Here is a 25,577-nt window from a genome sequence, read left to right on the forward strand (position 1 = left end):
AGAATGGATATCTCTAGGTAGAAGACAATATGACTTGGCCAGTAATGTGTAGCCAAAAATGCCTGTGGAATTAATCAATTACCAAGTCGATACCCGATCAGTCACCGCAAGCCCACTACCAGAGCTCAAGAACCTCTAGCTAAGCCTTATCCATATTCGCGGTCTTCTCCGCATTAAACTCTGCGTTAGACTGGTACTCACCTTCGGGCAACTTATCAAGGCTCTCATCTTCCTTGTCTAGCGATCTAAATGTCCACGTAAACCCAATATAACCAAGAAACGTAAGGATAGCGATACCCATGTACAGCCACACCAGAAGCGGATCATCAGCCAAAGGTACAAAGGCTTGCGCAATGGCGGATGAGAACGCGTGAGTGAACCAGAACATGCCCGTTACGAATGAACGCATGTTCCTAGGTGCCTTAGTATACGCGTATTCCAATCCAGTAATGGAGGCGAAAATTTCTGAAAAGGCGATGAGGACGTATGCAGGGACTTGAGTCCATACCGATAGGTCCGGGGGCACATCGCAGCTGCCTGCGTTTCTACCACAGGGCGACTTTTCGTAGATGAAGTGTTGGATGACTGCAGCGACCACCATGGAAAGCAGCGCGCAAACGAAACCAGCTTGGATTTTCTTCAAGGGCGAGAATTTGATGCCCCAATGGGCGAGTTTGGGGTAGATGACCTTGTCGAAAATCGGAATGAAAATTAGAAGGGTAAAGGGGTTCAGGTTGTGGACAATGTCGTTTGGTACCCCGTTGAGCTTCATGGTCGATGCTTGAGAGACCAGGTTGCTCGTCCTATATTGAAAAGACTAAAGTTAGTCTGGGTTGCATATACTGAAATAGGGCTCACAGGACGGACATTTGACTATAAGGCAACCAAAAGATGGGCAGCCAAAGGAACACCTCGCAGGCCTTGATACCACGTCGGACCTCTTCAACCCACGCATCATCAAACGTCATCCACGACGGCTTATTAGCCATTTTACTTGGCTTTGCGCTGTCCCAAATATTTGGGTCGGAAAAGTTCTTCCATGTGCGCATAGGATTTATCGAGAAACGGCCTTTCAAGACCAATCCGTATACTCTCAAGGACTTGAGGAGTACGTCACCCTGTGGCGGCTTCTTGACGTAGTGCTTGCTGAATACGACCATCAAGAGTGGGCAGAACACAAAGAGAATAGTCGGAAGTGTGAACGAAAGCCAGAATCCAACGTATTTTTCGGCGTACACTGAGAGGAAGGTTAGCAGCTATATTGCCGTTGTCAAAATCAACTCACCCATAGAGACTTGACCAACCAATGCTCCCACATTGATCAAAAGGTAGTAACGCATATAAATCCTGGAGTAGGTGATCCCAGGGTCGACAATGACGCGTTCTCCGTTCGGCTCGACGCGTATAGTCGCTCTCGGGTGACTAGCCTCATATTGCTCCGCAATGAGTGGCGAGATACAGCATTTGAACAACCCAACACCCGCACCAAATAGAATCAGACCCAGAATAAATGAAGCAAGAGCTCCGTTTGGGTTTGGTCCCATGACTTGAGGTATGGCGGCGATGATGATTAAGATGTGTCCCAGTGTAGCAACGCAAATAGCCACGTAAATGGTTTTGAACTTGCCCAAGTACTCATCTGCTAGCCAACCACCTAGACAGCGTACTCAGCATAGATATAGCGATTTTTGGAGGGAAATTCTTACCGACCAAAGGCATGATGTATGAAAAGAAGGTGTTGAATTGAGTCAGACCCGTGCTGGCACGTTGACCCATTCCCAATGCTCCGGGCTGACCATCACCAGCGGCTCCAGCTTCCGGGAATGGTCCAGTAGTAGGCAGTGGCTGCTGAATGAAATTCACAAAGACTGCGGTTGTTCCGTAGTATGCAAAACGCTCACACATTTCGACAACTCCGATGATGTAAACTGTCGTGGCATTAGAAATTAATTCGAGCGACATGGAAACACAATCAGATAGTATACATACTCATCCAGCTGACCTTTCCATACACGCGGCGAAGTGTCGCCCACTCTTCATCGGTAGGATATTCCTCGCCATTAGGGCCGCGAAGACTCTCAGAAGTATCCACGAAGCCTTCCTTCTTCTCAAAACTTGCACTTGCTCTTACATCATTCTGAACGGCGGGGGTGGCTGCCAGAGCGGCATCCACAATTTCCAGATTGGCACCGGTCGACATTGTGACGAGCGTTGAGCGAACGGACTTGAGCTCTGTGCAAGGTGCCTGTTCATACTATTTATGTAGGTCCTTGCGATACAATTCTTTCGCCTTGTGAGCTGCCTCATTTAGCAAAGCCGTCAACGATATGCTTCTGGGCACCGAAGAAGCAGTCGGACATGTCAAACGCCCAGAGATAAGCATCAAAATAGAGAGCAAGATAGTTTCTCCAAAATAATCCTTCAATCCGAGAATGCGACGTTGTGTGCGTGATTGGTGCCGAGTAGTCTTGGATAACGGGTGTCCGTCCTTGGCAAATGCTGCTGTGCTGAGCCAAGCGCAGAAGATCCAATTGCATGTGCCGTTTAGATGCAAGAGTGCAACTTGTCCCGCCACCTGATAGCAGCCGAGAAATTCACCATGTATGGCATTCTAACCACAAGTATTTCTTGATCAACGTAGAACGAACACCTTCCTTATCAAGTGCAGTCAACGCTCTGGGCGGAGGATACAAGCTTCAGATGTGAAACTCTCGACTTTCAGGAATTGGAAAAGTGCTTTTTCATGTTACTAGTACTATACTTTGTTCAATGTGCACGCGATCTGCCTCATCACAAAGCTACTAAGCGAGAAGCCATACTGGCGTTGAGAGATGTGAGATGCGATTCTAGAATGACCACATGTGGCGTCTTGAGCAGATATACAACACCATCAATAGATATTGAAAATGAGTTGCATGAGATTGGTGGTGGTTGTGTTCGTGTCGCGATGCAGAAGAAAAGGTCGCCTGACTCCAGAGTGCCAATCCTACCCCACTTTCTACTTTCAATGCCAATTACTGTGTTAGGACACTGACCCGGAACTAGATATCAATGTAGATAACTGGCCGACTCGTAGAAAGATTGTCTTGTTTTTTAGTCAATACAAAATTCTCAACTGCGGAAAGAGATATGCAGAGACGCCTTGATTCATGTTTGTGTATGTGTGTGTGTGCTCATATGTTACGATAAAATCCAACATCATCTACGATTATCGTGATAGATATTTTAAGTCGGCTCCCTTCAAAATACTGGCAGTAGGGAGATCTAAAGCTTAGGCGGCTGAGAGATAGATATGATCACCTTCGGCGTCGAATCAATATGTTTTCAGCAATGCGGAATTTACGTCCGTGTGTTGTCACAAGTAGAGATAGCAATGTTGAGATCTAGAGATTGAACTCACTGTCTTGCTTGGAAAGTTTCTTTCGCTGTGTTCATGTTGCGACGGCAAGCTTCCAAGGTCTGAATTGATCTAAGTATACTGTTACGTAGAATTGTATTTGCCTCATCGATATTTATTCATCAACGTCGGAATCATGTGGTATTCATCGATGACTGGCATAATATGGCTATAGAATCATATCAGATGCATAGCAACAATATGATTTTCAAGCAAAATCGGTCTTGTTCGTTGTGGATATGACGGCATGAACAATGTCATCTTGCACGTACCCAAAAATTGTGTTGATTGTACTTCAACAAGATTTAAGTAGATATGGTCTTCTCTCCCCCATGATTTTCTTTCATTCGAGAGAAATTAAACTTTAATTTCATTATTTTTCTCGCCTACTGCGATCTCTTGGGCTTTTCTGGTTGCGCTGTGCTCAAACAAAATCTTCCTGTTGTTAAATTGCTGCTCGAGGCCGGCGCCGACCCAAGGCTTCCTTCGAGGGGTGGCTCCTCGCCGATTGATTCTTTAGAGGCCTGGTTTAAGCAGTATGAGATTCATGGGGATACGTGGGCAGAGGAGGATTTAGAGCTCAAGCCGTTCTTTGAGAAGGCATTAGAAGCCATAGAGAGGGTCAGGGATGAGCTCGATGGTGAGTTTTGCACCGATGCCTTGTTGTGGGCTCATTATTTGTTCGCTAACTCAAGGTGTAACTAGCAAAAGACACTGTTGAAGCTGCGGAGAAAGATAAGAAAGAGAGCTCGTTATCTAGTAGGCTGAAATTTTGGTGATGCGGTCTAGATAAGATCGATCACATTTTCAAGCTTATCATCATACGAATGCTGTTTAATAGAGGAGATTTTCTTTACACACCCTCCAGATCCATAGATTCCAGGCATATTCATCAAAATCCTTTACGCTTACTTGAGAATACGATGTAAAACTAGCTCACAAGCTTCTCAAATCCATTGACGTATGAAGCATACCCCAAACCGCACTCCTCGGTTGTCAAAGCTCGTAGCTCATCCCTCTGTCGCATTCCGTTCGCCTCTTTTGGAACGAAATTCCAGTTGTTACCAAAGTCCGGCATATCGAAATCTGATTCTGCTAAGACTTCTTCCTTCTTCTTAGTGCTCACCGGCGTCAAAGCTTCCAAAAAGGAACCATCATCTAAGTCGATTGCCCATACCATGGTTCTGCGATGGGTAATGACGTTAGCACAGCAATATAATAGGATTGATGACTAGGCAAGGAAGTTCATAGATCAACTTACCCTCCCAAGCAACGCTGATTTGCATAATCCAGCTTAATCTTCAGCGTCTTAACGTCATCAAAGCTTGCCCACTGATTTCCGTCCCAGGTGAAGATCTTCGCTGCAGCTTCGAGATCGTGCGAAACCTTTGCGCCATTATCGATGATCTTGTTGATCTCAGCGGCTGATAGCACCCCTGGGATTCCTGTGCATTCACCACCCTTCGCACCCTCAGTGAATTCACAGCCTGTATTCATGCAGTTGGGATCCTTCATCGTAAAAGCTAAGTGTGAGAGTTAGCATCGGTAATAGCAAGTGATAGGAACGGAGATTTACTTCGACCGTAGAAACCTAGACTCATGACTACGCGAGCAGGGTTGATGTTGTTTCTCTAGAGAAGCTCGAGGCCTAGCTGAATTTCGGTAAGGTTGGTGTGTGCGAAAGCGTATGGGGCGATGCTTTTGACTGTACTGTCCCAAACACCGTCTGGAAGATGTGATGTCAACATAATTTATTCATTGCAAGAGATGAAAACCGTCTTACGGATGTTATAAGTCATTATATTGAACCAATCTACCCATGGCTCCAGCTTGATGATGTCGAAGCCTTTCATTTACCAGTAAGATGCTAGCCAAGGGTAAATTAGTTACGTGAACTGCTCAATTTGATGAGAAGCCAACTTGTGAGTGTGAGAGTAAGGCCGTAGTATCGACCACTGCCGTTGAGGTGGCTGCGCAGATTCTTCAAAAAGATTACATAATTCTCAAAATCGTCCGAATACTTCCACGATCCTCTGCATTGGGGAAGTTGGTGGAAGGGAAAGACAACGGAAGAGCAGTTCCGAAATGCAGTCATCAAGCCGCTAGTAGAGGACGATATCGACAATCCCTCCTTCCTAGGATTTCCTCAACTCCCCAAAGACTGCTTAACTAAAGAGAAGAATCTCAAGGTATGCATCTCCCTTTTGTATTCAATAACTGTAATCACAGTATACTAACGAAATCGTCAAGGCAACCATATTCATACCAACCTTTGTCGCCGGGACCAAATCAAAATACCAGGCTCGAGTAGCAATGATTGTCTCAGCTGTTGCTGAATCTATGTCAATAGCAGGGCCCGACATCAAGATTCAACTTTACGACGCTAACGTGGACGACAATTACAAAGACGATTGGCAACAGGTCAAAAACACTGACACGGCAAGTGGTAAGGTCATGCTGACTTATAACAACGACATCTTCCGTGATGGGAACAGGGCTGCATACCAAGTCTGGGGCGGAGCTTTGGTGACCGATGTAAAGCAAGCTAACAGTGCTATCAACACAGCAATGATGCAGGTGAGTTGTTATTTCTTTGTGTATAGTCATTCCATGTTTACTTGCAATCGCCAAACGAACGAAACCTGTTCATGATGTGGCATATACTGACTTTGAGCTCTAGGATGACTGGAAACCAAATTTCTCGAGAAAACGAGCAATTCTGAGATTCTTTGGTTTGGCCTAAGCCAAGGTCGACATTTGACTTCACTTTCCCTTATTTCGCTTCGCCTCCATTTACCTTGTTTCCATCTCCTCGTCGTCTATAGCTCTTGGCAAATCAAAGCTTTTATGTATCATCGATGCGTTTCGGAGTTGGAGTTGGTCCCTAGCTAAGACGTACATTGTGAGCTCTTCAGTGAAACAAGGAGGTCCGCAGTGAAAGATGAACCCACACAATGCCTTTAATGGGCTGGAAGACTATTCGCTAATTAAAGCCGCTGACCTTACATGCGTCTTCTTTTCTCCCACGTGCACATGTCATCGCCGCGCAATTCACTCGATTACCAAGTTGGGAGTTTACATAAAACTCATCACTGTACTAGAGTAATTTCCTTCAATCCGCAACTGGTCACACGTGTCGCGCATAACCATTCACTATGGTTTCAGTAACAGAATTTTCTGGTTCACCCCCATACTCTGGCCCAACAACACAGAATGTTCGCCTCACTCAGTCATTGTCCGTACGCCATGTTCAATTTGGGTACTCTCCATCAACCTTCTCTGATATCTTTCCTTTGACTGCCCTTCCAGGCGGCCCCTTCACACAACCTTCATTCGTATTTAATATTGGCTCCGGAAACATCTCTGAGTCCCGTACACCAAACATGTTCAGACAGTCCCAGCCGCCCTCCGAGTCCGATGAACATTCCATTAGAAATATGCCCACTGTGCGCCAGAATCATCTAAGTATGCCCGACCACAATGAATTTGTTGCTGTTGCGATATCGAGACAGAACACAACACCAATATCTAGTACGATGCAGTTTAAGACCCAGTCGCCGCCATACCCACTTTATGACGAGATTGTTGACACTCAGTCAACACATATTGTCCATGATGCTTACGATATATATTTCCGTCAGCCAATAGCAGAAGACTTTCTCCGACAAAATCATCTACTGCCACCACCGCCAGTAGAAGTATACGACATCGACCAAGACCTCCCAGTAATCGAACCAGACTCATACCTAGAAATGGATCAGCTTGAACAGCCCATAGAAGGTCCTAGCAATTCCCAACTTGGTAAGATAGATGCAGATGCCCCCACGCATCCTTCCATCGAGTCTCCACCCGAGTCATCATTCTCACACCACAACGGCCGCGTACAATCCATCGATAGTGACATGTACCAGCCAGCTCTAGGCGGTCTACACAAGATCTCGAACATCCAACGCAAAACCTCGAAGTGCAACAAAGTCAAAAACACGGTAAGCAGGCTAAATCCCTTCAGGCGCCAGCGGCAGTTTGAGAGTGCGAAAAAGCGATAAAAAATGAGTGCGGCCCTTTGTTCGCTTCATTTCAAGCCATCCACTAACCAACTACGCCGCATGAATCGGCCGCCGGTAATAACAGAATCTACATGTTCAGAAGCCTCGAACGTGCGCGCTTGGGATTAACTACAATTTATGAGTGTGGAAATGGTAGGCCTGAGATTCAGTTCAGCCTTTCTTCTCTTAGTATAAATACCCAAAAATTATCTATTGCATTCACCAAAAGTATTTCTTCACTTCTACCAAGTCACACTCCAACGCTATCTCTTTGTGCAAAACAAAAAATCCAGCAGTTGCATTTATATCCCATCACCAAACAATAGCCCCAACCACTACAGATCTTCAAAAAAAAACTCGCAGAATCCTACATCACTGCCTTCAGAATAATGTCACTATATGACATATTATCTTACATGAACTAGACATGAAGAGAGGAAAAATGACAAGCAGCCCTTCGTCGTAGCACAGCACCACACACCTGCAACCCTCAACCCCTCTTTCCTTCATCTTCGTCACATTCAAAATTCACACAAATCTCTGATATCGATGAATCACCATCAAAATGACTCACTCTACAATGCAACACATTCTATAGTTCGTTGCTACCTTCACCCACCGGTTACATCTCCCTGCCATTATTTTTAGCCCGCCCAGACTTGCACTACTTACCACTTACGAGGTGCGGCTGAACAAGCCAGACCCCGCGCAGTCATACCGCTCAAAAGGGCTCCTCACCAACACCAGCATATCTGCTGAAGTATCACATGTGCTACTGAGAAAAATTTCACAGAATCTCGTATAAAGCTGTCAAAACCTCTCACACAGCGCTTTCATCCACATTCTCAGCACACCCACACCTACCCATAAGCTGTTAGACCCCCAGCATCTTCCACAAACCCACATCTAACCCCATCGTCTCCAGCCAAACTTCCCCCAGTCTATTCGCAAGAACCCAGATATATATATATATCGCGAATCATCACACTCCCCCCCAAAAAAAAGAAGAATATAACCATGCCCTTCGGTCCCTTCACCCTCCAATGGCGTCCTCCAACCCCGAATCCCCCCTCTCCAACTCCCCTTCCAAACGGCCTAACCCGCACCTACATCCGCACACCCTCTGGGTCCCTAGAACTCCTCTCCGCACCCCCCTCTGACCCAAAAACTTCCAAACCCCCGATCTTCTTCGCCCATGGCGGCTTCGGCTGCGCCTCGGTGTGGATTCCTTACATGCAATTCTTCAGCGCGCAGGGTTACCCGTGTTATGCGGTGAGTTACCGGGGCCATGGCGGGAGCTGGTATCCTGGGTTCTGGGCGCTGTATTTTACGAGTCGGGGGCGGATGGCGGAGGATCTTGTTAGCGGAATTGAGGCGGTGGAGGAGATGGAGGGGGAGAAAAGGGGAGGAGGGCAGGAGCGGGTGAGGGTGGTGTTGGTTGCGCATTCGGCGGGGGGAGCGTTGAGTCAGTGGGTGTTGGGTAAAGGGTTGATTAGGGTGCAGGGGTTTTGTATGTTTGCTGCTGTGCCGGGGTTTGGGTCGTATGTTATCCTTTTCTTTTTGTTTTCATTGAGTATGCTTTGGGGCATGGAGAGATGCTAACGTGAAGATAGGTGGTCATGCTATGCGTTCTGGGCCAGTTCAGCACCGCTGAATTTCGTTTACCGTTGCTTCCATTCTAGGTATCTACTTGCAACCGCCAAGCAAGTCCGGGATCCGTTCTTTACGGCGTCGACACCTTGGCCGGTTGTACAGGCTTTGGAGCGCCTGCTCAGTCCATACGAGTCTATGCTCTGGCCCATGCAAGCGCTTTTCCCAATCGTCACAGGCCCAGATGTCATCCAATCCATCATTGGGTGGAAGCCGAAACAGCCAGCGAAGTCAAATGCGGATAAGAAAGCCAGTGTTGTATCGAGACTTTTCGTTCTTGCTGCCGAGTTCGACGTTCTCTGTACACCGTCTGTCCTGCTAGATGCCGCAAAGCGCTACCGTACAGCATTCATCGATTGCGTGAGACGAAAAAAACTGGACGGCATGTCTGAGGATTTTATCGACACTGCAAGTGACGAGAGTGCAGAGTGCAACGGTGTGAAGTTTGAAATCGTGAAGGGAGTGGCGCACCATTTGCAGAACCATGTAGAGTGGGAAAAGGGTGCCGAAGCATTGCTTGACTGGGTCAAAGAGCTCGATTGAGGTCTTGCATCCAGCAGTTCCTTATGGCCAATAGTCCATCCAGTTAGCAAACAAATGTATAATAGAGATAATCCCCACTTGAAACAATAAGCTACATTTACTCTCCAAGATGATGATGATCTTAGTCTGTAATCTGATTGGAAACAAACTTCCTGAAATGCACGAGCTACAGTCTAAGTGGATGAACCATGGTTGGGTGAATATCCGCAATACATTTGGTACTATTATCTAAAATTTTCAGACACGATAATATTTAACGGAAAAAAGTGACCCATGTCTTTTCGTCCCCTCGACACATGGAATATGATACTACACAATTGCTCTCAACCCTGGCAACCACTCCAAACCATTCGCTGGCAACTAACATCACATCACATCACTCCACATCACCCCTTCTCACACAAAATCACATCAAGATAAACATTTGCCATTGACGTCTGCGCGTATACGTACATGCACATTCCTCCCCTCAATACCAACCAAAAACATTGCCGTTATACAAAATCGGTTGGTATATATTTTCCCTTTTCCCAATTCTCTACGCCATGGACCCCATTGTTAACCGTAGACTCGAGAAAACAATCGTGTCGGGTTCAAAAGCTCCTCCAGAACACACACTCGCCTGGAAAAAGAAAGGAAGGCTCGAAGCCCAAACGTCGTCGCCGACGAAGATGCCCTCCAAAAAAAACGCCGAGCGCAACTCTAGACTGGCGCGCTACAAGTGAATAAGAGAAGGAATCGTTGTATAAGTGCCTGCACAACGCCAGTAGAATGATGAACCCAAACATCAACCATATATACACCCCACCAATAGACAGTTTACTAAAGGGAATGTCGAAGAACAAGTCGTCATCATCCGACGTCGCAGACGACAAGTTTCGTAATCACGTTGAGCAATTGGCCAGCCCCGGGGGTTCCTTTGCCGTTCCAAGTGTCCGGCCCGATAAGGAATGAATGCAATCTAGTAGTATTGTGGGGAGCGACCAAATTGTAGAGTTCCTGGATGTCAACAGGATGTTTACAATGACACAACGCCAAGCGCCAGTGCATGCATTGCTGAGAGTGACGTCGATGCGTCCGAGAGAGAAGGAGAGAAAGGAGAAGGTGCGGAGATTACAAAGTTGTAAGAGGTGGAGGATAGTGATCGTCGAGGCTGCCAGTAGCGCGTGGATCACGCGAGAATGATGACAACGTTTTCACTCCCAATTATCTGAACCTAGGTGAGCGACAATCTCAGTAATTGGAGGGGTAACGAGCGGTATCTTCTTGGTGGGGTGAGGTGTTTCGGTTGGGTGGGTATACGAACCGGTTCATCATCTGGCCTTGCTGCATGGGCATCATGTGGACACCATTTGGCTGCATTTGAGCGATGCCATATGGGTTTTGGTGGTTAATGTCACTTCCAAGGAAGTTGTTCATGGCAGCGCCGTGCAGACCTTGGGCCTGCGACACTGGGCAATCCTTGTGAGCAAGGAGAAGTGTCTTGAGATTGACAATCTCCTCGCGAAGCTGGGTGACAGTAGCAGAGAGGGCGTCATTCTCTGTGCTAAAAAGCTCAACCTTGGCTTGAAGGTTGGCGAGCCACTGCTTCTTGCGTTGTCGACACTTGAGGGCAGCAACCCTGGTTCACGTAAGTAACGTGACGTGGAAGCAGAACATATGGTACATACCTGTTACGCTCGAGGAAGTTCTTGCGCTTCTCCTCATCGGTCATCTTGCGGCCCTTGCTGTCATACTCCTCCTCCTTGATGTTGTTGTTCTCATCGTCAGAGTCGCCATCATCCATGTCGTCACCCATGCCTTGGTTGGCGTTGCTCTTCTTTCTCGAGTTCTTGGGACCGTCCTCAGCCTTTCGCTTGTTACCGGCAGCTTGTTTGCCATTAGCGGCACCCTTCTTCGCGCGTGACCGTGTGCCGGTCTTGGCTTGCTCACTCTGGCCGCTCTCTGAGAAATCTCCAGTCTCTGCAGATTGAACGCTGTTAATAGAGCCCTTGGTGTCACGACGGCTGTGGTTGGCGTTGACAGGTTGAACAGGCATATGACCAGCATTCATGGACTGCTGCTGGGGTGCCATCGAGTAGGGCTGCGGGTTGTTACGGGCAGCACCATTCTGACTAGCAAAAGACAAGAGGTCGTTAGCCGCGCTACTGACGTCATGGTTGGGATAAGGTTCATTGTGAGCGCGCTGTTGTGGCGGTTGTGCCTGTTGGTAGTTGTTGGTTTGGCGATCCATTACAGCAGGTGCGGCTTCGGGCTGGGACGTAGGGGCGTTGGACGTTGCCTTGTTGGCGTTGCTGTTGTTAGCCTGGTGCTGGGCAGCCGCGCGCAAAGCAGACTGCTGGAAGTCGGCAGTTCCAGGCGTGACACCAGCGCTCTGAAGATTGAAAATAGCCTGTGTGTTAGGGCTGGGGGCTGGGAACATAGAACCACCGCCACCCGGTGTGAGACCAGTACGAAGAGAGGACTCGTTTGGTGTCGGGAAGCCTCGGAATGACTCGCTAAAGTAATCAGTTTGTCCAGTTGGACCGCTGAGCATAGCAGGGCTCAAGGGACCGGCACGCAAGCCCTGCCACCCAGGTGTGATACCAGGAAGGGGTGAAGGTGACGTAATGTTGGCGACTGGGGGGAGAATAGGCCGGCCTCCAGGAGTCTGTAGGTTTCCAGAATCGCCTCCAAAGGACTGCTCGAAAACGTTGGGCTCAAGTGAGAAGGGGTTGTGTACCGTGTTAAAGTAATCGGGCGTATCACCAGTAGTTGCGGGCGCTGGTTTTGGTGGAGGAGCCAATGGCTGGGCATTGGATGTCGTGGGCTTTGTGTCGGTAGAGCTGACTGCTTCCGTGGTAGCAGCTGGGGGCAGGTCAGCATGCTCTGTTGATGGCAACAAGGGACTGCACGCAGCAGCAGCAGCAGCTCGAAGGGGGAGAAGAGGGGGGCGGGCATCAATGGCAGGACTACTTACGTTGTGCTTTGGGAGATGACTCTGACGCCACAGGCTCTGCTACAGGACCACGGTTAGTAAGGCCTGCACAAGACGGCGATGATGCAATGGGCGTCGGGAAAGGTGAAGGTGACGACAATGCATGGGCGCAACACAGTAGACGGGCGCAGCAGCAATGCGATACAAGGCGGCGGTGAGGTTGGGTAATACGAAATGAAGACAAGGGGGCGGGAAGTCGGGCTACACACCTTCAGACTTTGTCACGACAGTGAGACTATTTTTGCTATCCTTGGGGGAGGACATGTTGGAGGACGGGGACGAGGTTCGGGCAGTCTGGGATGCAGCTGCCATACTTTAGGGTGGTGACGTAGCGGGGATAACGAGGGCGATCGCCTGGTGGTGCTTTCAGGCCTCGTCTCTGGTCTCGTCTTATTTGCACTTTGCCGGGTCAACGCGACGTGTCGGTGGCAGCTACAACGGCCGCACGCGCGCTCTGGCTGGCGATTCGAACAACTGCTTGGGTTGCTCTTTCTACAACACGGTCAAAGGGGTCAGCGCATGCGCCTCTGGTGGTTGGGAAGTCGACGACGCGACAGACGTGGGTGCAGACCGAAGAGATGATGTGCGGTCCGGGGCAGTGGCAGGCGGTGGGAACGTGGCAAAGTCGGGCGCGAGAACAACAACAGCGACGTGGGCGACACAACTACGTACCTCAGCAATGGGAAAAGGACGGGCGGCCAATGCGGGGTAGGGCCGTCTGAATCGGACAGAGTCGATACTGTGGAACGCGGGCGAGGTGGTGGCAGAGCTGGTTGAGATTCTGGCAGACGAATTTCAGTAGTGACGTCAAGCCCCTGGGGCGACGCTGGGTGGCCGTCGCAGCAGGGCGTAGCGAAGCAGCAATGGCGCTGGGCTTGGTGCTGGGCTTGGGCGACTGCACCGCGCTCCGGACTTGTGGTTTACGCGTGCTGGTCGTGATGCTGGAACCTCGATGAGGCTCAAATTCGGGCGGGCGGACGGGGATTGTGCGTGTGGTGACGATGACAGTGAGGCGTTCGCGATGAGGTCAGAGGACAGGACGAGCGAGCAATTTCTGGGAGTGACGCAGCCGGCGCCAAGCACATAACGTGATTTCCTGGTTCGTAATCAAACACTGTTGCCCTGGTCGCCTGCCCGCCAATCATACACGGCCACGCCCCACCTCCGCCCACACACGCGCCGATCTGCGCCCCCTTTTGGCCGCCCTGCTACGAGAATGAGAGTGCAATCAGACTACGCTGGGTCCTCGACGCCGCCATGCGATATTACCTACACTACCTATACCACTACTACTTGCCAAATGTCGCTACATATCACGCCCGGCATCCTCAGTCATGCACATTGAAACACTACACTCGCACACGCCTTCACTCAACACCACCACCACCACCAGAACCACCACTGCTACTACTCCCACCATGACCACTCCCACCACCACTAACCCTCACACGTCATGCTGCTGCCACCGCCAGTGAAGCTGCTGGGCCCGCTGCAACGGCCAACAGCTCCCTTTCTGCCATATGCCGGTCCCGTTCCAGACCTCGATTCACCCATGTTTCGTCGATCCACGCTTCCCTCTCCTTTGTATCGGCTCCAGGCATGCCAAAGCATCCTCTCCGCGGGCCTTGCTGCTGCCCTGCCAATCACCTGCCCCCGTCGACCGGATGGCCTTGTTTTTTTCCATGTCCATCGCGATCCGAACCATCGCCAAGTCACTGCCCTCTCCCCTTCAGCGACACGGCCAGATGCTCCATCTGCTACCATGGCCTGCCCCCTTCTGCTCAGGGGGCTTGCCTTTGATGCGCGCACGCGAGCTAACCATCGCGTCCCTGCTAGTTCACTAACCAGTGCATATCAAAGCAATAGGTGACATGCCGCTTCCCCGGACTCGCATTCCTTTTGCTGAGTACTCTCGACTACTCGGGCAATCAACGAAGCACTCAAGGCATGGACCGCAGCTAATACCTGCAGCACGTCCGTGCAAAGCAATCATGAAAATCACGTCCCTCGTCGACCTGCTTTCATCATTGCGTCACTCTGGCAGCTTCTCCACATTACACATACCGCAACTATTGCGCCATGCTTTTTCTACTCCCAGCACTCAGCTACACACCACCTCCCCTAACCCGCCTGAATCATACGCAGTCGGTCTAGAAGTGATCGGAAACGATCGGTTCTATTTCCAGCTTTGCTGATAATTTAACTTTGCTGCACGGTGCTTTTTCCCGTCAATACGGCCACTACTGCCAGCCAACCATGCCGATGATTCAGGGCGACATGTCGTAGGTGTAGACAACGACATATTTTCTGCTGTTGGCAAGCCCGCGGCTGATATTCCTCTCACTGGCTCCAAGATACATGCACGTAGTAGTATGTTGATATCTTGCAATGGTGCGATACCCTCGCTGTCTTGTATGGGAAGAGACCCATGAGATGGAGATTACGTCGCACTGCAATTATCCCACGACCACGGTCCCGTGTCGAAAAGGTGATCTAGCCGTGAATCTATTACAATCACACCCAACCCCCTTTCCTAACATGGTCTAGGAGAGATAAAAACTTACCTGCAGTCAAACTGTCTCGAGTTCAACTGATTGTTTGTCAATCGACGATATCTTTTAGTGTACCGCTAAGGTGAGACAAACAAACATTGTCTGTCACGTTGATCATTTGGACGTCATGACTCGCTTTTGCGACACCGAGGACATGGCGAAGGTGCATGTCTGAACGCTTGATGAGAAATGAGGATGGGATTACGCAGGTAGTGTATAGGACTGCACTCACTGTAGCTATTCCGAGAAATATGAGACTTGGAATATAATCAAGGAGCGTAGAATATTAAGAGTAATCTGCAGCATATCATTGTGCCTTGGTTGACTCGGAGTTGATCAGATCCATAGCACGCATGCTCCTCTTTGCATACCCTTGTGTTTATCTAAGCGCGCAGTAATTCATCGCATTTGCATGTGCATCCATTTTTATGTATGTCTTCCAGACATGGACAAAAGGCATGTACGTAAAAATGTAAACCCCAAGTCGCTCCTTCCCAAATGACAACGATGCCAAGTCTACATGCCACACCAAACTACACGCTGATATGGTTCTATCTAACACACGCTGTACACAAACATCAATTCTTTCCAACGCTCCTTGTTTGTTAAGAAAAGATCCTGATTATCGATACATTCGCGTGACATACATATGTACTCTGTTTGCGCATAGCACGAGATATGAAGCCAGGGTACCATATGTACACCAGACAATTCTCTCCAATCTCCCACGCCGATAAAAAAAAAATCAAGGCGAGTCCATCAATTTGCGTGACTCCCATTGCCAATCGCAATCGTAAACGCGACGCAAGATAGAACAACATACCATAAATCGTAGTAGTATCGGTACCTCCCTAGCACCGGGGAGCTCCGAAGGGTGGGCTAGAGGGGTATCGTATACACCCACCCATCTTCCCTCACAACCCAAAAGCATCACAACTTCCCTTCGCACCACGACCTCCACCCGCCGCCGCCGCCGCCGCTTCTCCAACCTCTACAGACCCTTCACCTCTCTGTCATCCTCACCAACGAATGCCCACACCAACTCCACGCCTAACCTCCCTCCTCTCGCACCTCTCCGCCCCAACCCCACCACCCTCCAGCAACAGCACCACAACACCCACAATGTCGAGCAATCCCCCCGCAAAACCCCCAATCACATGCCACGTCCTCGACACAACCATCGGCCGCCCCGCCGCCAACATCCCCGTAACATTGACTCTGTACCCCTCGTCCTCCTCGTCTTCCACCACCTCATCCTCCAACCTCAGCTTCACCGCAACAACAAACACCGACGGCCGCGTAACTTCCTGGACCCCCAGTACACCCTTCTCGTCGACTACGCTGGCCGAAGCGTTTGCGCAAGCGGGCGACCAGCGGTACGCATTGACGTTTGATACAGAGGCGTATTTCGGGGAAAGGGGCATAGCGACGTTTTTTCCAGAGGTCGAGGTTAAGTTTGTGGTGAGGGAGGGGGGCAAGGGCGAGCATTATCATGTGCCGGTGCTGTTGGGGCCGTTTGGATATACGACGTATCGGGGGAGTTGATTGAACATGGACATGGATATGGGAAGAGGACATGTGTGTGTGTATGATTTCAAAGACAAAGATCAGGATAGGAGAAGAATTGATAATATATCAATACTACTGCGTTTCTAACATACAAGCAAGAGACGAGGAAAACAAGACACTCTTTTGTTTTCCGTCTTTTCTGCTCGTCTCTTGGCTTTTTTTGCTATTTTACTTTTCTATCTCCATCTACACTTTGCTTCCTTTGTTCCTTCCTCCTCACTTCAACTCACACAGCGAGCCCACCCCTCCTCGTAGATACATGTGGAAAATATAAAGGAAAACGTACGTCGGCGCTAGACGTCAAGTATGGACAGATAGAAAAAAAATAGAGATCATGACCTTCGAGAGGAAGAAAAAAAAGAAGCAACAAGCAAAGATCCTTGGGATATCAATGAACGGGGAGAAGGTTTGAAGACACTCACACACACACACACTGAGGCACACGTCTACATAAGACAGAGGGAGCGCGCGCAGAAAAAGAAGAAGGGGTATATCCAAAACAGGATGAAGGGAGAAAGAGAGCAAGAGAGCGAAATAACGGCATCCGAGATGCCAGACCTCGGTCCATACACATTGTCCCTAGACCCCTTGATTTCGTAGAATGAAGAACACAAAAAACACTAGGACAAGAAGATATTTTTCGCTCGGCCCAGCCTTGCTGGGTTCAATGTCGACCCGTGACATCAAGTCCCACCCAGTGTGAAAAGAATCGAAAAAAAGATCGATTACAGTTCACTTCGGTTGGTGTCTGCAAAGGGGCTGGTATCCCTTCGGTTGGAGACTGTACTGCCTCGCTTCGAAGCGGATGACTCTTCGACAATGGGTGTCATTGGGGTGCGGAGGCCAGACGACGGGTCGTATGATGTGATGCGTTGAGACATCATGGGTCGTAGGTTATCGAGCGATGAGTTGTCGGAAAAAGGGCTGTTATCCATATGGGGAGTCGTGTCTTGGAATTCCGTCATATCGGAATCGCGGTTGGCTGATTTACCAAGAAGTGTCTGGTTTGCGCGTGTGTGGTTGTCCTCTTCGTCTTCAGTGTCTGATGCCAGGCTTCCTCTACGTGCGTGTGAGTGTTCCCTGCCATCGTCGGATGAGAGCGTGGAACTAGCAGTGAGAGGTCGTCCGGCTGAGGTGCGACGCTCGGGTGTGTTGACTAGGGTTCGTTCGGTATCCGTGGTTGAGCTTGAGCTCTTTGGTGGGGTAGTCTCAGAGCTCTTCTTCTTGGTGATATGGAGGGCCTTGACTGGGCCGAGCTGAGCGGTGCTACGGACGGAGTTTGCTGGGCTGATACCAGGCATTTGGATGCGAATAGGCTTAAGAGAGTGCTTGGGGTCGATTGAGGGTACTGGTGGTGTTTGGGTGGGTGTTTCTCCTGGGCTGTTCGATCCCGTCGACTTTACACTAACAACGGCGGCCTTGCCACGCACAATGGTCTGAGCAGGAAGTGGAGAGACAATGGCGTTCTGGCGGTACATGGTCGAGGCGACGCTGCCTCGTTGGGCAAGGCTCGGTGCGATGCTGGTGCGGCCGGCAGTACTAGAAGACATCATGGAGTCGCGGAAGTCGGGGACGAAGAAGTGCTGATCGGCAGACGAGTAGGGGCTGCTCTTGCCCGACGAAGGCGACATGGAGGGGATCGGAGGGACGGGAGGAACAAGCAGGTCGGGAGATCCGGGGTTGCCCGAGCGGTTGGTGACGCCAGGAATGTAAGCGATTTGGATAATGTTTGAGGCGCGAGTGAGGACGGACGAGGCCATGGAAGCGACGGTGTGTGTAGATGCGCGAGCGCTGCGGCGTGACTCGAAGTCGTTGTCCTTTTCTTGCTCGATAACGTCGACATCGTTCCATTCGGGTTGCTGGGAAATGGGCCTCCTCTTGCCCTTGAGGCAGTACTTCCAAACTACGAATGTGAGAATGGCGACGAGTAGGATACCTCCAATGACACCGCCGGCAATGGCGCCGACATTTGGCTTGCTAGGCTCAGGTGGAGCAATGGTAGGGTCGACCTGGCAGTTGACGGAGGCGCACTCGTCGCATGTTCGCGAGTTCTGGACACAGACCTGGTTGGCTGGGCACTTGATGCCCTCGCAGGACAGTGGTGCTTGCTCGCACAGCTTGCATCGCTTCTCTATCCGAAAGACGTTTTCGGCGTCTGGCAGCAGGTTAGCATGCGGCCATGTGGGATCGTCTGGCGGGTGCGGATGGTACCTCGAAGCGCACGGATAGACATGGTGGGCGGTTAGGGGATCAGCGGACCCCGATGATGATGATGGTGAAGGCGAAGATGACGAAGAAGAAGTACGGCAAGGAGAAGAAGAAGTAATGTGGACCAGCAGTCAGCCGTAGACACACCCGGGTCGGGGTGCAGCAGTGGCTGGTTACGGGTAGATCAGGGCTCGAGGCGGAAATAACGGTGCGCGTGGAGTGCAGTCGGGTGGGTTGGTTGTGAAGGAGGGTTCGGCGCCGGGTGGCGAGCAAAAGAGGGCGGCGCAAAGAAGGAAGAACAGAAGACAAATAACGAGTGACGGCGAACAAAGGTGGGCGGGCGGTCGCGCAGCAAAGAAGAGCGGCGGCGGCGGCGGCGACGTGAGGGTGAGAGAGAGGTGTAGGGTGGAGGAAGAGACAAAGAGGCAGGGCCGTGGGCGGCGGGTGCGCAGCGGCGGCCTTGTAAGATGAGGGTATATGGGGGTAGGCAAGGGCAAGGGCCGAGAGTGTCTGGCTGGCCAGGGAGGCCGCGCGTGTTTCGTCTCGTTCCGCGAGGGCCAGAGGCTGCAATGTGCCCGGTGTGGGACAGCGTCAAACTCCACCGGGGGACTCGTCTATGCTCTTGGGAGGCAGTCTTGTTGGCGATGGTGTAGCAAGCCGTCGGCAGGCGGCGATCAGGCGTGGGCTAGCAGTTATCATATAACGGGTGCTGGTGAAAGGGTCAGCGCATGCACCGCTAAGTAGCAGCAGCGGACCAACTGCCTATCCTCACCACCACTCGGCCGTTCGTGGTCAAGCGGCCTCGGCCCAATCTATTTATTGCAGGCCCAGCCGTGCGAGCTGCCGCGAACGCAGCGAACTCCCGCCCAGCTGCTTAATCCTCAACCTTGTGCCAGCCCGCAGCTGTGATTGGCTCCGTCCTCGTCAGACTGCGCGTCTAGATTTTTGCCCAGTGGCCGCCGACAAGTCACGAGGGTAATATTTTCAGTGCAATGTACACATGTCCTCGTATCATGGCTGCTGCCACTCGTCTGTTGCGGCAAGCCACTGGCACGCCTGTCCTCAACATACTGTAAACCTCTATTCCTCGACTGCCGGGCTCCTCAACACCATGGTCCTGGTGGCTGGAACGGAACTGTCTGCCATCTGCGTCCGTCCATTGCCTGGCTGACCCTGTTAAACATTGTCTGCGAAACACGCTGTAAGCCTGTCGTTATCGGCCTCTGTGGGGTGAGCCCGTATCCGCATCCTTTCATTTCCTTTGCCTCAGCCGCGCCACAAGACGACGACGCGCCACGTTTTCCCCCTCCGCGTCTTACTGTGTCCCTTCATTCGCAGAGACATAACACTGCGTATATCATCATGGGCCATGCCCCTTGGCCAGTCCACTTTGGCTTTTTCCCTGTCGTTGCCGATCCCAAACGGTCGAGACCGCCGCACCTCACCTCCCTCTTTGGCCCTCGGCATGCCTGCCATCCACTCTTTTCATTTTCAACCTTGCAGCCATCTTATAGGCCCAGGTATCTGTTAAACATTCTGCTAATATTTTTTTTCCAATCCCCCATGTGGCCCTTTTCCAATAGCCTGTTCTCTTTCGCTTGCTTTCCAATAGTTCATCCATTATGCGCAAGCACCCCTTTTTTGCCTAAACATACTTCTTCCCAACTACATTAATGACGTTTTTGTGTGCATCTGCTGTCGCAACTATATACTAACTACCATTTGTCTCCGCCCGTGGCTTGTCTTGGCTTCAGATCCAACTCCACCACTTTCCATGTTTCCTTTTTGTCATGCAAACTCTATCGTCCTCCCTCGCCATTTAACCCGCTTGAACGGCTGGAAATAGTCCACAAACTGTATTCGCGACTCACGTCCAACTTTGATCCCTAGACCGCTATCATTTACCCGTGTTCAACCAAACTCACGCCGCTTCCTGGCCATCGCAGCTCCAGCTCAAAAGCTCAACATCACCATCGTACACAGTAAGCAAGGTAATAGATGCATAAGAGAATACATACTTCATCCTATTCCCTGTTGACGCGTCATTGCCCTGTTAGACGGAAAGATATGTAAAAAAGAATACACGAGAGGTGTCCACCTATCTACACACAACCCGTCTTGGGCCTCAAAATGTCACCTTTGCATGCGACTGTAGCATCACCTGCGTGTCGCATAGATTGCGCGCCTCTTAAGTCTTTCAAAGGGCAAGAGATTGTGTTCATTGTGGTCCCGTACCCTTGTTCGTCACTTGGCAAATGAAGGATGTCAAAGTAATATCGATACCGCTCGAACCCGGTGGAAAAAGAAACATCTAGAGGCATCAATCGAAGAGACCAGAAAACGAAGCAATATACCAAGGAGAAAAGTGTACAAGGGCTTTTATTAGAGTATTTTGTTCAACCTCGGAACCGGGCCGGATATTACAATCTCACCTTCCAATCTCCCTTTGCACCATCCATCTCCTCCCAGTAGAGGAGAAATACTATAAAAAAGCAAAGGCTTCTTCTCTTCCTAGCTCTTCGTTTTTACGTCAGTCCATGTCCGCATGTCCTTTTCCTCGACACCACACACGACCCCGAGGTGATTGCTCCCCAGCCAGCACCGTCCCGACTGAAAATCCCTCATATCCCACTCCTCATACTACGCCTTATCATTGTAATATTCTTGTCTTCCTTTTTCGTTCCGCAACGGATGCATCCTCGTCCCGTTGCCGGTATGCCCTGCTAGCAGTATGATCAGCATTTTGCAGCTGTCCTCGTGAACCTAGTGGCCTCACTTTCCAAGTCAATGATTAGCCCCCAAAGTTCCATGTGGCGCATTCATGGACTCCATTGAGACACCAAAAAGCCTGCCAGAGGTGAGAATGGTTCCGGAATGGCACATTTCAAGCTCTTGGGCCTGATACACATCGTGATATGTCCTTGTGACCCGACAAGAAGACCGGTGTCCCTCTTGGGACCAAAGCCTGTTTCGTACCAATGACACCAAATTGTCCTTCGTGGCATCTCCTGGTGCCTGCAAATCAGGTACATGCAAGGTGGGAGGCTGATTGCAAGTGGATACCCCCATCTTGCTCGTTCAAAGCCAGCACGCGCTTGTAATTCTCTCCATGTGGTATGGATCCACGCCCAGCTGTAGCTTTATCCCTGCTTCATTCTTGTGACTGACCCTACCCAATCACCACATGAGGCGTCTTTTGGCATCAGCACGTACACATGTACAGCGGGAATCTGAAAGAAAAGGGTGGGAGGCGGCAGCGTCCCATTGACACGACGTTTGTGGGTCAATGGCCGTCTATCGCCAGGACCTTTTCCCATCTGGTGCTGCTATCAACGGGAACTTAAGGCGACAGAACTAGGTATCCTGGTATCCGTGGCAGACACGAGTATGACGCGTCTTTGATTCGGCGTGGCAACTGGGCATACAAGACTCATACAATGTCCAGAAGGTGATGCTTCACACTGGCTGTTCAGCTAACACGTTGAGACTTGAAATTGCAAGGTGGGGCCATGTCCCGGTTGCAGGCCACGCCGATAACTGCACTGGCCAAGAACCGAGGCAGCCTCATGGTGAATAGCTCTTTGCCTACCCGCCGAGCGTAGGCGAGCGGCTTCGGAGAACGGGGCACATTTGCATTGGCAGACATACTACTCTGCTCGGGGAAGGTGATTCTCCCGCCCCGCAGACTTTCTGTCCGTACCCCGCATGCGTCCTACCATAACCATACCGCTATAGAGACAGATTCATCGCCGCCATACTCCCGACGAAGCTATGGAACCTCCGGCTGTATCTTACACGAATTGTAGCGTATACCGGGCTACGTCACCTTCTGCAGAATCTCCATTCATCGTTAAAATGCCCAATGCCGTGCCTGTCTAGTATGGCGTGATGCTGCATATCCTGTAGCAGGACACCTTGTACGACCGCAGTAATACCGAGAGCAGAGGTTCTTATACGGTTCCACGTCTTCTATAGTAGTAAAATGTAGTCGTAAATCCTTTCGTTTTGGAAGCATCATGCCAGCCAAAGCAGTCAAATGTCGTTTGGATTCGGGCTCATGCAAGGTGAGTTGGCGTACGAGCAGATTGCATTGCAGAACTTGCGCGGTAAGCCCGACACATGAAGGGTATGCCCTGTAACTGTGACAGGTGCTTGGATCTCGGGCATTGGACACATGTTCGTCTCCCTCGCACACGTGTACGCGACTCATGCACCTTCTCCAAGAGCCGTGACCGTCACTAGATTGCCGATCCGGTAACGATCTTGAATGGAATAACAAGCCCAGAAAAAGCAAAGCGTGGTTTTTGCACTGCATCGGCTAGGCAAGACATTATGCTCCAAGTACGATATGGGTCTGAGCCCCAGCCGCGAGCAGTTTCACATCCAACAAAGAGTGATGACTCTTGAGTGTTTCATCACCCATCTCCATACTGCACTGCAGTTACTTCCACTGACAGCGCCAGATTGTATCCATAATGAAAAGCGGGGTAACCCAAGCTTACATCATGGACAGGCTGTGTATTGCCACTTCGTGCTGGCGCTGCGTTGGTCCACCGTGGGAGAAGCCCGGATGCCTAAGTAGGGTTGATGCGTAACACTTGTGAGTAGGCGAATGGTATTTCAGTATGAAAGCTGGGGTAGCTTAGCCTTCGCATATTCATGTACCATTTTGCTGCAATCATACCCAGTGTGGCGTACCTGAAGGGGTCTCCCTGCTCCCCGCGACCATGGAGACCTTGTGCCCAAGGAATCTAGCGGTGAAACCAGCACAGCCGACTTGTTCGCACCATGTCACCGTCATCTTGGTGTGGACACCGTGGGATGATAGCCGGCGTCAATCATGGAACGCCTTCTGAACGATGATCGGCATGGTGTGTGTGTGTTCGCCAAGATGCTGTTGGTGCGTCGTCAACATCAGCCGGTCAGATTATGCCTCTAGGGAGGGTGTAAAGTGAAGAAGAGACTGTTGTAAATCTCTTCTGAGGTCGCGGTGGCAAAGAGATCGTCTTAAAGTGTCCGCAGTCGTTCTGTGCAACCCGAATCTATAGACGTGGCAGCTGTGCTGGCTTTCTCAGACATTAATGCCGAGATGTGATGCATATCGAGTTCGGCCATGGACTGTTCAAGATGCCAGATTTTCTTGACGAGTTAGGAAACTTTGCGAGCGGTCGGTTTGTAAAGGGTGTCCTGCGGTTCGGTCTTTCTCGCTGCCCAATGGCGTTGGTTGGGCTGAGCAGGGCGAACAATGAGGCGAAAGGCATCAGTGCGTCCACGCCCAACGAGGACTTGGTCGCAACGGATGCGTCGCACCTTCGCCCCGAGAGGTACCGGTGTGTAAGTGGTTATGTGTAAGCGGATCCGGAACAAGAGGCCTTTGGTCATGTGTATAAGTCTTCTGCATGCCCAACATCAATTCCACCACCCACACGCAACGAATAACATAATCCGGTCCCAATCATAAACCCCTCTCGTGAACAATCCAACTCGAACAACATGACGGTACCCAACTCCTATTTTGTTCCAGGCTTTGGTATCTCAAGAGCCGTCATCCAGAACGAGATCCGATACCATTGCGGCCCGGATGCGATAGTGCGTCCCTACACTTTCCAGGTATTTGGTAGTCGCTCTTGCACTATATCACAAGTGCTGATTCGCTGGCCAGGGACGTGACGGCTTTTTGATCACGACAATTGGGCCTCCACTAACTAAGGTACACGGCCTGGCCCATATGATGCTACTTGGAGACTGACAAGGACAGGCTCAGATCGAGGATCTGAAGATGTCTTCTCTCGAATACGAAGAGAAGCAATCTCGTATTGCTGACGAGACTAATGTCTTCGTAAACGCACCCATCCCAATCACCCAACGAATACGACGAAGCACCTGATACGGTGCAAGTGCCAGCCGTGACTTTGACACTACGACCGGGTCCTCGAAAAGCTTCTGTCTTATACCCCGTACCTTGGCAGATGTATCATGTTCTCTTTGCCGGAGTATGGATTTAGCGCGCATATTGCCTCTGGGTTGGCTCTCTGATGATCTTATTATATGCGTTTTAGTTCCTCTGATGACCTGGGATTTGGAGTTTGGTTTTCCAAAGAGTTGATCTTTTCCGATGAATATTTATCTGCCTGGACAAGCTGAGAAAGTTGTAATCTTATCGTCAGTTGAAAGTATTTGTTCATTTGCCGAAAGTCTGATCATTTCAAGGACGTATGTGCCTCCGTAAATGGCCGTGACTTGAGTCCAATCGCGTATGTTGCTTTTTTATCTCTGGCATCTACAACGCGCGGTCAGAACGACAAGATTCGTCTTGTTATGCGCGTTGCCTGGAGTACTCTCAGGAACTTGGTTGGATGTCGTTTGCCGCATAGTTACAAATGAGAGTCGAATTTCTTGACCCGTCGTCCGGGTTATGCTGATAACTGAGATGGTGAGTAGAGGGGCTGAGAGCACTAACTATCTGCGATATAGGTGTGTCGCGCCTTCGACGCTGAGCACCTGCTCTGACAGTGGGGACAGAGAACATCCTATGATGTATAGTATCAGATTCATTACCTGTGAATTCTTATGAGAAACAAAGGTGAGACATGAGTGTCAAGTATTGTTGATGTTGTGGTGATGGGGCGGAGCTT

At 50.3% G+C, this 25,577-nt stretch overlaps 10 protein-coding genes across 10 annotated transcripts; 6 read left to right on the plus strand and 4 right to left on the minus strand.

Annotated features, from left to right (window-relative positions):
• Window positions 1-60: 60 nt before the first annotated feature.
• On the minus strand, window positions 61-2,200 carry COCSADRAFT_107328 (uncharacterized protein; the record flags this gene model as incomplete). The annotated part of the gene is made up of 5 exons (XM_007697015.1): window positions 61-803; window positions 868-1,237; window positions 1,286-1,654; window positions 1,707-1,928; window positions 1,990-2,200. The coding sequence occupies 5 exons, from the start codon at window positions 2,198-2,200 to the stop codon at window positions 140-142; spliced, it is 1,836 nt and encodes a 611-aa protein (XP_007695205.1). The 3' UTR covers window positions 61-139.
• A 1,614-nt stretch (window positions 2,201-3,814) lies between these two features.
• Window positions 3,815-4,102, plus strand: COCSADRAFT_76955 (uncharacterized protein; the record flags this gene model as incomplete). Its single annotated transcript, XM_007697016.1, has 1 exon — window positions 3,815-4,102. A coding segment is annotated over one exon (288 nt), but the record flags the coding sequence as incomplete, so codon positions are not given.
• A 399-nt stretch (window positions 4,103-4,501) lies between these two features.
• Window positions 4,502-5,115, minus strand: COCSADRAFT_342195 (glycoside hydrolase family 18 protein; the record flags this gene model as incomplete). Its single annotated transcript, XM_007697017.1, has 3 exons — window positions 4,974-5,115; window positions 4,659-4,920; window positions 4,502-4,581 (listed from the first exon to the last, which is right to left on the minus strand). Coding segments are annotated over exons 1-3 (367 nt in total), but the record flags the coding sequence as incomplete, so codon positions are not given.
• A 1,437-nt stretch (window positions 5,116-6,552) lies between these two features.
• On the plus strand, window positions 6,553-7,443 carry COCSADRAFT_342197 (uncharacterized protein; the record flags this gene model as incomplete). Its single annotated transcript, XM_007697018.1, has 1 exon — window positions 6,553-7,443. The coding sequence occupies one exon, from the start codon at window positions 6,553-6,555 to the stop codon at window positions 7,441-7,443; it is 891 nt and encodes a 296-aa protein (XP_007695208.1).
• A 1,017-nt stretch (window positions 7,444-8,460) lies between these two features.
• Window positions 8,461-9,636, plus strand: COCSADRAFT_78256 (uncharacterized protein; the record flags this gene model as incomplete). The annotated part of the gene is made up of 2 exons (XM_007697019.1): window positions 8,461-8,984; window positions 9,126-9,636. The coding sequence occupies 2 exons, from the start codon at window positions 8,461-8,463 to the stop codon at window positions 9,634-9,636; spliced, it is 1,035 nt and encodes a 344-aa protein (XP_007695209.1).
• A 1,195-nt stretch (window positions 9,637-10,831) lies between these two features.
• Window positions 10,832-13,105, minus strand: COCSADRAFT_216676 (uncharacterized protein). The gene is made up of 6 exons (XM_007697020.1): window positions 12,823-13,105; window positions 12,596-12,631; window positions 11,569-12,483; window positions 11,307-11,505; window positions 10,943-11,257; window positions 10,832-10,846 (listed from the first exon to the last, which is right to left on the minus strand). Exons 1-6 carry the CDS (start codon window positions 12,923-12,925, stop codon window positions 10,843-10,845), a joined length of 1,572 nt encoding a protein of 523 aa, XP_007695210.1. The 5' UTR covers window positions 12,926-13,105; the 3' UTR covers window positions 10,832-10,842.
• An 810-nt stretch (window positions 13,106-13,915) lies between these two features.
• On the plus strand, window positions 13,916-14,483 carry COCSADRAFT_186815 (uncharacterized protein; the record flags this gene model as incomplete). Its single annotated transcript, XM_007697021.1, has 1 exon — window positions 13,916-14,483. Exon 1 carries the CDS (start codon window positions 14,067-14,069, stop codon window positions 14,481-14,483), a length of 417 nt encoding a protein of 138 aa, XP_007695211.1. The 5' UTR covers window positions 13,916-14,066.
• Window positions 14,484-16,287: 1,804 nt separating this feature from the next.
• COCSADRAFT_167000 (uncharacterized protein) lies at window positions 16,288-16,710 on the plus strand (the record flags this gene model as incomplete). Its single annotated transcript, XM_007697022.1, has 1 exon — window positions 16,288-16,710. The coding sequence occupies one exon, from the start codon at window positions 16,288-16,290 to the stop codon at window positions 16,708-16,710; it is 423 nt and encodes a 140-aa protein (XP_007695212.1).
• A 374-nt stretch (window positions 16,711-17,084) lies between these two features.
• Window positions 17,085-19,193, minus strand: COCSADRAFT_216701 (uncharacterized protein). Its single transcript, XM_007697023.1, has 2 exons — window positions 18,946-19,193; window positions 17,085-18,889 (listed from the first exon to the last, which is right to left on the minus strand). The coding sequence occupies exons 1-2, from the start codon at window positions 18,965-18,967 to the stop codon at window positions 17,460-17,462; spliced, it is 1,452 nt and encodes a 483-aa protein (XP_007695213.1). The 5' UTR covers window positions 18,968-19,193; the 3' UTR covers window positions 17,085-17,459.
• Window positions 19,194-24,256: 5,063 nt separating this feature from the next.
• COCSADRAFT_32710 (uncharacterized protein) lies at window positions 24,257-25,237 on the plus strand. Its single transcript, XM_007696174.1, has 3 exons — window positions 24,257-24,552; window positions 24,605-24,652; window positions 24,701-25,237. The coding sequence occupies exons 1-3, from the start codon at window positions 24,436-24,438 to the stop codon at window positions 24,827-24,829; spliced, it is 294 nt and encodes a 97-aa protein (XP_007694364.1). The 5' UTR covers window positions 24,257-24,435; the 3' UTR covers window positions 24,830-25,237.
• The last annotated feature ends 340 nt before the right edge of the window (window positions 25,238-25,577 follow it).

The sequence above is a fragment of the Bipolaris sorokiniana genome, assembly GCF_000338995.1.
Source record: "Bipolaris sorokiniana ND90Pr unplaced genomic scaffold COCSAscaffold_1, whole genome shotgun sequence".
In the NCBI taxonomy this organism is placed as follows: domain Eukaryota; kingdom Fungi; phylum Ascomycota; class Dothideomycetes; order Pleosporales; family Pleosporaceae; genus Bipolaris; species Bipolaris sorokiniana.